The 13,247-nt window shown below is 30.9% G+C and overlaps 1 protein-coding gene and 1 long non-coding RNA gene across 6 annotated transcripts; both read left to right on the plus strand.

Annotated features, from left to right (window-relative positions):
- The first annotated feature begins 1,770 nt into the window (after nucleotides 1-1,770).
- On the plus strand, nucleotides 1,771-4,029 carry LOC105788138 (uncharacterized). Its single transcript, XR_001131890.2, has 3 exons — nucleotides 1,771-1,939; nucleotides 2,092-2,178; nucleotides 3,798-4,029. It is a non-coding gene; the product is annotated as an uncharacterized LOC105788138 (long non-coding RNA).
- Nucleotides 4,030-8,286: 4,257 nt separating this feature from the next.
- Nucleotides 8,287-13,195, plus strand: LOC105788111 (transcription factor TCP5). Of its 5 annotated transcripts, none has more exons than XM_052633227.1 (4): nucleotides 8,287-8,669; nucleotides 8,891-9,670; nucleotides 9,745-9,809; nucleotides 13,038-13,195. In XM_052633227.1, exons 2-3 carry the CDS (start codon nucleotides 8,917-8,919, stop codon nucleotides 9,789-9,791), a joined length of 801 nt encoding a protein of 266 aa, XP_052489187.1. In that variant the 5' UTR covers nucleotides 8,287-8,669; nucleotides 8,891-8,916; the 3' UTR covers nucleotides 9,792-9,809; nucleotides 13,038-13,195. The 5 variants fall into 5 exon arrangements, with proteins under 5 accessions (XP_052489187.1, XP_052489186.1, XP_052489185.1 ...); XM_052633226.1 differs by having other exon boundaries at nucleotides 13,054-13,191; XM_052633225.1 differs by lacking the exon at nucleotides 13,038-13,195 and adding an exon at nucleotides 12,803-12,976.
- The last annotated feature ends 52 nt before the right edge of the window (nucleotides 13,196-13,247 follow it).

Raw genomic sequence — 13,247 nt, forward strand, 5'->3', positions numbered from 1 at the left:
TAAGGGTTAGGGATTTGGGGTTGGGTTATGGTTTAGGGTTTAGATTAATTAGTATTTTTAATTTATATATTAAATAAGGTTTAGGGGTTAGGGATTCGGGGTCGGGTTATGGTTTAGGATTTAGATTAATTAGTGTTTTTAATTTATATATTAAATAAGGTGTAGGCGTTAGGGGTTAGGGGTTAGGGGTCGGGTTGGGGATTCGGGGTCGGTTATGATTTAAGGTTTAGATTAATTAGTGTTTTTTAATTTATATATTAAATAAGGTTTAGGGGTTAGGGGTTGGGGGTTGGGGGTTGGGGTTAGGGATTTGGGGTTGGGTTATGGTTTAGGGTTTAGATTAATTAGTATTTTTTAATTTATATATTAAATAAGGTTTAGGGGTTAGGGGTTAGGGGCAGGTTAGGGATTCGAGGTTGGGTTATGGTTTAGGGTTTAGACTAATTAGTGCTTTTTTAATTTATATATTAAATAAAGTTTAGGGGTTAAGGGGTTTGGAGTTTGGGATTTGGGGTTGGGTTATGGTTTAGGGTTTAGATTAATTAGTGTTTTTTAATTTATATATTAAATAAGGTTTAGGGATTATGGGTTAGGGATTAGGGGTTAGGGGTTAGGGGTTGAGTTAGGGATTCAGGGTTGGGTTATGGTTTAGGGGTTAGGGATTAGTGGTTAGAGATTTGGGGTCGGGTTAGGGTTTAAGGTTTAGATTAATTACTATTTTAATTTATATATTAAATAAGTTCTTATATAATTGTAAAGATTATTAATTGTAAAGATTATTAATTTGAAATTTATATGCAATATACAATAATTTGAATATAAAAAATTGTAAAATATGAGAGGTTTGGCGGCGTTTATAGCAAAAACGCCGCTAATATGTGTTATAATTTTCCAAAACGTTGCCATTTCATTACAAGAATGTGATTTATTAGTGGCGTTTCTTCTGTAAACGCCGGAAAAGGTAACATTAGCGGCGTTTATGAATAAAAACGCCACAAAATATGTATTCAAATTTTTATATACGCCGTCGTTTCAGTTTAGGAGTTTAATTTTTTTAGTGACGTTTTTACGGAAAACGCCGTTATTATGTTTTAAAATTTGTCAAAACGGTGCCGTTTATCTAGAGGAACAAATTTTTTTTGTGGCGTTTTTAGTGAAAACGCCGCAAGGATTTATTAAAATTTGGCAAAGCGGCACCGTTTCTCTAGTGGAATAAAATCTTATAGTGACGTTTTTTAAGAAAACGCCACAAGAGTGAATTAATGTTTGTCAATTCGGCGCCGTTTCTCTACTGGAATAAAATCTTATAGTGGCGTTTTTTAATAAAACGCCGCAAGAGTGAATTAATGTTTGCCAATGCGGCACCGTTTCTCTACTGGAATAAAATCTTATAGTGGTGTTTTTTAAGAAAACGCCGCAAGAGTGAACTAATGTTTGCTAATGCGGCGCCGTTTCTCTACTGGAATAAAATCTTGTAGTGGCGTTTTCTTAAAAACGCCGCAAGATTGAATAAAACATTCCCGTTTCGCTTCATGAAATGAATTTATACTGGCGTTTTTGCTCGAAACGCCGGAAATATGCGTTAAAGTTTAATAAAACGGCACCGTTTTGTGTTCAGTACTATATTTTTTGGTGGCGTTTTTTATTTAAACGCCGCAAATATCGGAAGCAATAGCGGCGTTTTTCCCTAAAACGCCGCAAATATCTCTTAAAATTTATCTAAACGGTGCCGTTTCTTTACACGGTATTAAACTTATAAGTTTTAACTTGCCTTATTGCGTTTACTGTCTGAAAAGGAAGGAAATTTGGGAATTCAAAAAACGCAGAGGAAAGCTTGAATCGAAAGGGGAAAAAATACAAAGAAAAAGTTCCAGGGGAGAACCCAGAACCAAAGCAAGGGTTGATTCCATCTATCAAAGCTGCGAAATTCGTATCCCAGGTAACCATTTTTCTATCGATTGTCGATCTACATTTAAGGTTCTTGTTCTGTCAAATTTGGGATTTTTCCCGGTCATTATTCTTATTTTTTCCTTTCTACTGAACTGTATTAAAATGCTGCTATTTGTATGTGGATACGCATGAAACACAAAGAGAAAGAAGCAGAGGAGAAGTCCAGCTACAACTGAACCGAAGGAAGGGTCGAATCGAGCATTCAAAGCTGTGAAATTCCGATCCCAGGTATGCCTTTTTCTGTCGATTATGGGAGAAGCATTTACGGTTTTGTTTCTGTCAATTTTAGGGATTTCTTTCGATGGTTATTCTTCGTTTTTCCTTGTTGCCTAACTGTTTTAAAAATGCCTAAATTTGTATGTGTATATGCATGGGTTCTATCATTGCTGTTTGGTTTAACTTCAATAAGGGAGGTAGATTCATTCGTAACTTAGATGATGCTCCCTTGCGCCCATTGAAATACAAAACTTTGTAGTTTTTAAGTTGAAGAATGCAATATGGTGGTCTTCCGAATGGGAGTTTCACTTAAGTCAAGCTCTAACAAAAACTGTAGTTGCTCAAAACAATAACAAATTAGATTTTATTATATTTCCCTTCCAAAGTTGTTCAAAAACTGTAGGTGTCTTGATTAGATTTTTGGTGCCTTTGAGGTTGAACACTTTTAACTTGTAGAGGGGCTGCTGAAAACAATAATAATTTAGGTAGAAAAGAGAAACTAAGTAAACTAATTTTTGTTGCTAATTTTTAATCTTAATAAAATTTTAACCATTCATCTTAAATTAAGCTAAAAGATAGGGATAAGATGAATTAGTTTTTACTATATTTCCCTTCCAAAGTTGTTCAATGCGACTGTATGGCAAGATATGTACTGCAACAAGGTTGTCCAGTTGGAAGCTTGAAGGCAGCGATTTTAAAGGATATCTTATCCATTTTTAGAAGCTGTAGCTCGTTAGAAAGAAACTCGAAATTGTCAAAGCTTGAGAGGCAATGAACTTTGAGCAATCTCAGTTTTTAATTTAATTATATTTTGATGATTCTCTGACGTTAACTTGTTTTTTTTGTTTGGTAATCAAGATTCTGCCAAAAAGGAAAGAAAAAAAAAAGATTTTGCATGGTGACGTTAATTATGGTGATTTTGATTCATGAATTCCACAAAGATTTTGCATTGTTCACATAACTTAAAAAGTGCAGTTGCTTCCAGGTTATGAGTTATGGAATACGTATAGCAAGTGCTTACATTATTCTTTTCTTTTCTTTAATTTCATTATTCTTTTCTTTAATTTCATGCGACCAACTAGTAAAATATGTATAGCAAGTGCTTACATTATTAGTTTTATGTATTATTAGAATTATATTGTTTTCAATTAAATTTTTTAGTATACAGATTCAAAATTACCCTTGTAATTTATTTTTTACTGTATTTTCCTAGTTATTTTTGTTATAGTTTGAAATTAATTGAATAGTATTAAATTCTTATGTATATGCGATGTGGGAAAAATCTTTAACAAATATATTAATAAAAAGCGATGTAAAAAATAAATGTCGTTTTGATTGAATTAGTAAAATCAACACACGAAAAATTATGATGTTTTAGATTTAAATCATGCCTGTTGTTCACTAGATAAAATGCCTAGAAGAAAAATGCGAGATCTAAGCATTGTTCAAAATGCTCCAAACTCCGCAGAAATAAATAGTGAACAACAGACAGGAATTGGATCTTCGAATGTTTCGATTACACATGAGGATCCTACAGAAGTTTAAAGTAATTTTACATTTAATTTACATGTGTGTTGACTTAAAATTTATTTATTTTTCAAATTCTTATATTATAATATACCATTTTTCAGCTGAAAATGGTGGGACGCGTAGAGGTTGTAGCGAGGGAAGCAGAGCAGAGCAGAAAGTACGATGAACTCCAACAGCAGCTTCAGAATATGATGAAGATGTTTCAGCAGTCGCAACATCCGCCGTCATAGTGTATTGTATAAATATTTTTATCATTTTAACTTTTAACATTTTTGTAAAAATAATATGATTTATATTTGATTTATTGATATTAATATTATTTTATTTGTTTAATTTGAAATATTATATAGATTTATTGCTTTTGGCTGGTTTAGATTAGGTTGCTTTTGATTTGTTGCTATAGGAGGGCTGAAAATATAAAAAAATTTATTTATAAAAATCCCAAAATTAGTGGCGTTTTTAGAAAAGTGCCGCTAAAGGTCACCAAACAATAGCGACGTTTGTGGGAAAAGCGCCGCTAAAGAATAAGACCTTTAGCGGTGTTTGTGGGAAAAGCACCGCTAAAGAACATGATCTTTAGCGGCGTTTGTGAGAACAGCGTCGCTAAAGAACATGACTTTTAGCGGCGTTTGTGAAAAAACGCCGCTAAAGAACATGACCTTTAGTGGCGTTTGTGGGAAAAGCGCCGCTAAAGAACATGGCCTTTAGCGGCATTTGTGGAAAAAGCGCCACTAAAGAACATGACCTTTAGCGGCGTTTTTGTAAAAGTGCTGCTAAAGAACATGACCTAACGCCGCAAACGTTAGCGACGTTCTCTATAGCGGCATTTTTTGCGGCGCTTGTGGAAGCGCCGCAAATACTTTTAGTGGCGCTAAGAAGCGCCGCTAAAGGCCTAAAAAAATGCCGCAAAAAGTATGTTTTGGTGTAGTGGATCCATGCTATTCTTGATTTTTGTCTCCATAAAAATTCACGACATCTTAATTTGGACCACAAAGTTTGCTGCACTCTCTTCCTTTCTTCTATAACTCTGCGGACTGGAGGTCCCTCAACTCTCCATTCTCTTCAATTACATCCAGTTTGCTTTTTAAGCATTTCATTTCACTCTCTACACAACCAAAAGCATCACCTTTCCTTCTCTCTATTTATCCGTCTTAGATGAATTTAATTGTAAGTAAAAGGTACTTCTCCCGATTAGGTAATATTTTAATCAATTAGACTATATATATGTAGCAAGTTAAAGCTAACCTACCATGTATATTGCCTATTATTTGACCAAAATTTTTAATTAGGGTTTATATTTAATGAATTTGATGATTCATTTATTAAAGATTTTAAAGATAAGTATAAATTATTTTCTTTTTAATAAAACGACTTTCACTTTGATTTCGCCTTCTCCATATATAAGAGAGAAATGTATATATATATTTCATAATGAGTAAAATAACACCAACTTAGTCAATTATATTATTAAAATAATTTTTTTAAAGTAAATAATAATTTTATATGATTAAAAATACCAAAAAGAAAACACCTATTATTCTTTTTTGGTGAATTATAGTAATAGGGCAAAATCCAAACAGTAAACATGGCTAACATGATTTGAACCCTAGCCACATCTGGGATGGTGAACACACTTTCCCATTAGGTCATCACATGGGGTTCAAAAACACTGATTCTTTCATTATCTAAAAAAAAGTTCACAACATTGTATATATTATTAACCCGCTTTAAGTAATGGTATAATTTTTGAAATAAAAATTTGAAGTTTTGAAAAATAGTTTTATATTTACAGTGCATTTATCACACGTTCGCGTGTGGGGCTTACTAATTATAAAATCCAAAAAAGAATGTATAAGAGAGAAAGTATATATACGATTCTAAAAGAATTACATTTACTAGATTAATTAGTTTACCCTATGAGTTAGTATTTTACATTTACTTAAATTATTTAATTCTTTTTAAAAGCGTATTTTAGTAAAAATATTAACAAAAAATATAAATTAAATTAACATTATGTTAAAATATAAATACGGTTATTTAAAAAAATCCAGTCTTCTCTCAACTGAATTTGTGCCATGATATTAAGTTGAGGAAGATTATAATATATATGAGAAAATTTAAGAAACAAAAAAATGTTTTTCAATCAGCCCATTAAAGATTGAGGCCATTGCATCATATATATATATATATTACACACTAAACTAAACTTTGAAGTGATGATACTGAGGAGATTAATGGCTGCCTGCATGTCTGTCTCAAAATTGGGACCATTTTAATCTGATAGTCATAGAGTATCTTTGAAGTAAAATCAGAGAACACCCCTTTTTTTGGTCTTCAAAGAAAAAGATAAACTAAAAACAAATTCAAAGAAATTATTAAGTACTTCCAACAACACGTTTACGTCTTGTGAAATAATAAAGAAGGAATTGTCCAATTAGGGTTCATTGTTTTTGCCCCCACTTTGTCTCATCACCAAAACTGTTGATGCCTTAAAAGCCTTAAAAAGGGAAACAATGGCTTTGCCTCATTAAATTTTTGCTAATTCACTTCACAGATAGAATACAACAGAATCTTGGTTTATATGTGTATATATATATATACTGTAAGATATGTTTCTACAGATTTCATAGGGTTCCTCGATAAGGATATAAAGTTGACTTCAGCTTTTGAAACTGCTTGCTGCAAGCCTACAACTGATGACTGCGAATCTTGTACATCAGCTTCAACTCTAGTTTTTTTGCTGAACCCACCCCCCAGCTTTTCCACTAACACACACATACATACACTTTATCTCTTCCTTCTTTTAAAGCCTGCATGTAAATATTGCAGGGATATGCGTGATTATATATACATGCAATAAACCATCCTTCTTCCTAAATAACCCAATTTTGATTTCACAAATATAGGTAAAACAGACGCTCAGGATTCATTTTGGCCCATTTACTTAAAAAATAGACAAATTAGTTTTTGTACGTTCGATCAAAGAGTAAATTGGTCTTTTTTGCTAAAAGTTTCATCCATTTTTATTATTAAAAACTAATGTGGATGGCAGAATAATCACGCAAGTATACCTGTTGTGCCACGTGTACTTCATTCTAACATATAATGACCAATTTTTAATGGTAGAAATGAATGAAAATTTTAACAAAATGATAATTTTTTGAATAGAGGGGGCAAAATGCAATTTCATTCTTAGTACATAGGTCTCCATGGCACTTTTTACCAACATATATATGTGTAAATATGTCTATATGCTGAAATTGGCATATAATATATATGTGTGTGTAGTGAATAAGGCCTCCTTTGGATGGGCGGTGATTATGGTGCTGTGAAATCTTTTACCTCATAGCTACAGTATTTAATCTCAAAATTATACATGAATTTTGATTTAATGTGTAATTTTATGCAATGAACCTATCATTCTTCCTAAATAACCCAATTTTGATTTCACAAAATATGTCTATATGCTAAAATTTGCATATATATATATATATATATACATATATATATTTGTATCACATGGAAGTTTAAGATATGTACATATTGTAATGAGAAAAAGAAAATCATGAAATGATTTGGAAACTGAAGTTGAAGGGTGAGAAACTGTGAAGTAAATGTTTTTTGTATTGGAATATAAATATACAAATTTATAAAGTACTATAAGTAACAATATAATAAAACTCCAACTTGTCTGGTATAAGAGTCTGAGTGCAGCCATAGATGTCAGTGGTCCTTCGATTCTACTCAGATTTAGATGCTTTAAAGAACCCTAACAATGTTTGGTCCCTCCTATTCAAAACCCTAGCTCTATACTTATCTCTAAATGTAACCAAATACATCACACTCATCAAAGATAAATTTCCCCTTACATATCAACCCTAATTCCCTTCCCAATTAGCTCACTTTAAAGGAGTTAATAAAAAGGGATTCAAGTTAAAGACCTCTAAACAGAAGAAGTATCACGAAGGTTTTTATGTCAGAAATTAAATTGCATTTTGGCCCTTTTACTAAAAATATAAATAAATTAGTCACTGTAAATTAGATTAATTAAAGAGCAAATTGGTTCTTTCTGTTACAAATTTCATCCCTTTATACTGTTAAAAACTGGCATGGCTGACAGAATAACCAGATAGTGACATGTGGTGGGTCGTGTATACTTCATGCCAACGTACAAGAACCAACTTTTAGTAGTAGAAATGGATGAAATTTTTAAAAAAATGACTAGTTTACTCTTTAATCTAACATCCAAAGGCTAATTTACTCATTTTTGGGTAAAGAGATCAAAATGCAATCCAACTCCCAATACAAGGCTCTCTGTGATACTTTTACCAACATTAAACCTCTTGTTTTCACTTTTATTGTTGAATTAAAGTTAAAAACTTTTTATTTTGATATTTATTTATTGATTGATTTTCAGTTTCAACTCATCTATCAAGCTAGCATGCATTGTATAATAAAGCTATTTGTAGGAGCCAATAAAGCATAAGCCTTCCTTTTTTTTTCTCTAGTATACATTAAATGGTCCCCAATATATATGTGTATGAACTTTTAACCTTCTACTTTGTTTGCTATTCAAAGCATGAATTACCAATAATTAAACTGGTGATTGTTCAGTGTGTGGTGTATATGAACAAGTTGATGAAGATTTAAATGTTGATTATATATTCTTCCGAAAAATCGACATGCCGACGCGTGTGGGTTGCCACTTGGGCCGCCGATTCCCCTTATCTTTCCCTTTCTCCATTACCAAGCAACAAAGTTTTGCAGTGAAAGAAAAAATTCCAGCATCTTTTGTTTCTTTCCTACAGCTTTGAATTTTCTTTTGCTAGCTAGGTTTATATAATATTCTTAACAAACCTTTAAGCCCTTTCCGTATAGTTTAATTATAACCCTTCATGAAAACACCTAAAAGAAGCTTTGTCAATCAAATACCAATTTGATCACTCATCTTCTTCAAGATCTGCATCAATTATGTAAGCTCATCAATCGGGTTTTTAGAATATGACATATGTATGCATGTATGTATGTATGTATGTATGTATGTATGTATGTATGTATGTATGTATGCTTAGAGAAAAACCTAATATCTTGAAATTTTGCATATATGTGACCTAAGGGTATTTTCATAAACCCTTATTTGAACCTTGAAGCTATATTACTGTCTAATCACAGGTTAATTCATTGCTTCTTTCAGTTGATACAAATGATGAGAGGAGTAAGATGATTTCAAGTTCAAGAGAAAAGAGTTGTTTTGAAGCAAAGCAAGAAGGCGATGGGGGCAAGGTCTCGAGTTCGAGGCAGTGGCAGGGGTTTAGGAATCCGAGGATCGTCCGAGTGTCGAGGTCTTTTGGTGGGAAAGATCGGCACAGCAAAGTTTGTACGATAAGGGGATTAAGGGACCGTCGGATTCGGCTATCGGTGCCAACCGCGATTCAATTATACGATCTACAAGATCGGCTCGGCCTTAATCAACCTAGTAAAGTAATCGATTGGTTACTTGAAGCAACTAAAGATGATGTGGATAAACTCCCACCACTTGAGTTTCATCATTCATTGATGCCAAACCCTTGTCAATCTTCTCCCTTTACTCCTTTAATGGATCCAAATTTGATGTTTATGAAAGATTATGAAGGAGAAACAAGTATGCAAGTTGAAAGAGAAATCACAGATATGAAGGGAAAATGGATCAAAGAGCAAGAAAAGTTAATTTTCCCAGTAACCAATCATGGTTCATCCTTACCAGGAGGATTCATGTTCAACACTGGGACTAATTCCATGCCTTTAAATACTTATAACCATCATTGGAACCCTTCTCAGTTTACAAACCATGGATTTCATCATCATCACCAACCTGAAAATTACTTCCATGGCGCCATTGCCAACACTTATCCGCCATTGCCGTCGTGCCCTCCACCGTCAACAACGCCTTCACATTTCCCGACGTTTCCTTGGTATGGGACAAACACAAATCAAGGTAATGAATCATTTCTCATTATTGAACTCAAAAAGTGAAAAAAATTTCTCATTAAAACGTAAAATTTGATGCAGATGCTGCAGGTGATCAGGATAATTCAAAGCTTCAGTTTTTTACATAATTAACTGCAATATAGCAGGTAAGATGATGCATGTGTAGCTTCTAAATGCATATTTTTCGTCACAGACACAAGGGTTTTTTAAGTAGGTGTAGGTGAGTTTATTTGTACTGTTTTTTTTTCTCTCCACTGTTATGTCAATGAATTTTGTGTTTTAATCAACATTTTATATTATAGTTTGCTATGTATGTTTAAGATAGAATCGATATATAGTTTCATTTATATAGTTTTGTTTTGCCTGAATGACATGTTCATGTAACTGTATACTGTCATGACCATGAAAATTAGTAAACCTCTATACGAGTTAGTATTTGTTATAGTTCATTTCTCGATAATTTTAATTTTTTATATCTAATTAAGCTTTTTAAACTCTACGTATATGATGTACAATATTTTAGATCAATATGATAGAGAGATATCAAAATTTTTACATACATGACAAGTACCATTATATCAATAAATTCAATGATTAAATCATTCAAAATATATAGAAAGCGCTTTTAGACCGATGTAAATAAATCATTTCTCATATACGAATCTATTTATATAATAGATATAAATATACACTATTATAAAAATTCTCACTATACTTAGTATCACTTAATTTGATAATACCAATTCAATTAAAAATTTTAAGTAAAAATCAAATTATAAAATAAATACAATGTTGTGTTGATAATTTGATTTTGTAGAAAATGAAAAATCACATCCCTATAAGTAGTTATTCTAGTTTTTATATTAATATTCATGAATCTAATTTTGATTTTTTTTATAAAAATTAAAATATAATTTTATCGTCGTAAATTTATAAATTTACAATTTCTTCTACTAAATCATAATTTTATGATTTGGAGGAAAAATGTGCATAGCATGGGATAAGGGGCCAGAATCCTTACTTACCCTTTTGGTGCAGCCCCTCCATAGAATCATACAACATTAGAACATTCAGTACTGTCTCAACTTTTTCCTATTCTAATTATTTCATTTTATTCTTTTATAAATATATAAATAATTAGTTATTCAATAATTTCACTCCAAAAGTGAGTGATCAAAGGATTAGTGTGTATATGTCTATATATATACATAATTGACTGAATCATCGGTCGAAGATTTATGTTTAAATCTTTAGTAATTACTAATTAATTAGATTTTATATTTTTAGTGTGGAAGATAAATCTGTTTAAATGGTCTTAAAATTTCATTTATTATAACTCAATGAATAGGTTTAAATGTGTACGTCTTTGGTTGGATAAAATATATATTGTTTTTCTTCCATCCATTACAAATTAAAGAATATTTTTGATGAATTGAAATCAATGGGTACACACATGGTCATTCATCTTCCTCAACATTTAGGTAAGTCGCACTATGAATGTCAAAATTGAATAAATCCATGAAGTGATCTAGGATAAATTCAACTTGGGTCATTTTTGATGTGTTCTTAGTCCAAACTATCACATCTATGATCTATTTTTGGAAGTCTATCCAGCTCGATAGCTAAGACAAATGACCTCTAACATGAATCATTTGCTCAACTTGATTCCCTACTAATATATGTTATCTTCGTGTGATATAATTCAACTATATAATGCAACTTAATATTAATTAAACCTTAGGTAATTAATGAGCCTATTTTTATTTATTCATTTTGTTTTACTTGCAAAAATCATTGAAGACAAACATACAAAGAATATTGAATAATAATGTGACAATTAAAAAAAATTACAAGTAGACTATGACAAAATCATTGCACTAAGGACACAAATCACAGCAAAACTTGCAACTAGTGAAACTTTGGCTTAATGGTGAGGCTAAAACCTTGGAAACTTTAAGATCGCAAATTTAAGTCCTACTCTAGGTAAAACATTTGTGGATTCTCAATCCATATTTATTCTAGTTTATATCTCAACATATATTTGTTGTTTTTACAATTTTTTTCGTTTTTCATTTTAATTTTTAAAAAACAATTTTCATTTTCTATTTTGAAAATTATAAAATACAGAAATTTGTTTTCAAAATGAAAATAATCATTTGATATCTATTTTCAAAATAGAAATGAAAAAATAATTAAATTAAAATATAATTTATTAAACTTTTATTACAACAGTAAAATCAAATAAAGAAAAGTCAAATATTCATTTTTAAAAATCACTGTGCTTCACTATAACCAAGGTAAATTGAATGCATAAAAACCTTAAAAATAAAAGGTTGCTTCTAAAAATATTCGAATCAAGGTAAATTTAATACATAAAATGAAATTTAAGAAAAACTTTGTTTTCAACTTTTCTATTTTTCTAAAACATTTTATGGAAAACAATGAAACAGGGTTTTTTTTATTCTCTAATTTTCACTCCAAAATTATTTTCAAAATTTTAACCAAATATATTTTCTTCACTATTTTCTATTTTTCAAAAAATAGAATGAAAACAATCCTTATTTTCTGAAATCCAACGCATTCTTAATTTCTCTATTTATCTTTTTTAATTAAAATTCAATTATAATGTAATCTCACACATTCAAATTTAATGGGAACTAATAATGTCATCAATTACTTTGTCACAAAAATATATTATCAATTAGACTTTAATTTTAAATCACACAAAACTCTTATTACTACCCGACCTTCATCATCTTAATATTACGATATCTTATTCATCTTAATGCTACATTTTCATAAACTAGGACAAACTGATTTAGTGGAAGAACTATAAATAAATTCAGGGTCAATATAATCATTTCACCATTAAAAAGAATCAAATAAATTCAAATTTCAAATTTTCTTTTTTTAAAACACCATTTACAATTGACACGGTTAATATTTTGAAAGTTTTATGATTTTGCAAATGAAATATTTATTTTAGAGTTAAATTGCAAACGAAAAAGATATATTTTATTTCATTTTTAACAATAAATGTTACTTTCATTACAATTTGGGCTTATTTTATTCTTTTGACGGGAATTAAATTGAAGCATGTAATAGTAAAAGGACTAATTTGACTTAGTTCCTATAATAGAGGGAGTTGGAAAGCAATTTCACTATTCTATAAAAGGGAGCATGCGGATGGATGCAGGACTGCACGCGGAGGGGGAGCGGCTGGGGCATGAGCTTAACTTATTATGTTATGTTAACATCAACAACCTGCCATTTTCATCTAGTGTCATTTTCTCAACAATAATTTTATTTCCATGCATTATTTTTTTTTTTTTTTTAAAGGTGGAGTGTAGGACAAAAGATATAAATGTCTACAGTTCTAAATGGTTGCAGATGAGAAAGACTGGAAAGGAACAGTGTGACACAAGATCCAAGAAAAGCCTTACTAAAAGGACTGTTGCAAGTTGCCCCCTTCGGATCTCTCTTCTTTTGCTTATTAAAATATGGACACGTGTATTCAAGGACCAAGTTTGAAAATTATTAGATGAATCAATAATCATGAGAAAAATAAACAAAAGTAACATTTT

The sequence above is a fragment of the Gossypium raimondii genome, chromosome 7, assembly GCF_025698545.1.
Source record: "Gossypium raimondii isolate GPD5lz chromosome 7, ASM2569854v1, whole genome shotgun sequence".
NCBI lineage: Eukaryota > Viridiplantae > Streptophyta > Magnoliopsida > Malvales > Malvaceae > Gossypium > Gossypium raimondii.

Bases quoted from the DNA above. Each gene is read 5' to 3' on its own strand.
- LOC105788111 (XM_052633227.1), top strand. From the start codon at position 8,917: ATGATTTCAAGTTCAAGAGAAAAGAGTTGTTTTGAAGCAAAGCAAGAA. The intron at 9,671-9,744 runs GTAATGAATCAT...AATTTGATGCAG, and splicing joins TGGGACAAACACAAATCAAG to ATGCTGCAGGTGATCAGGAT.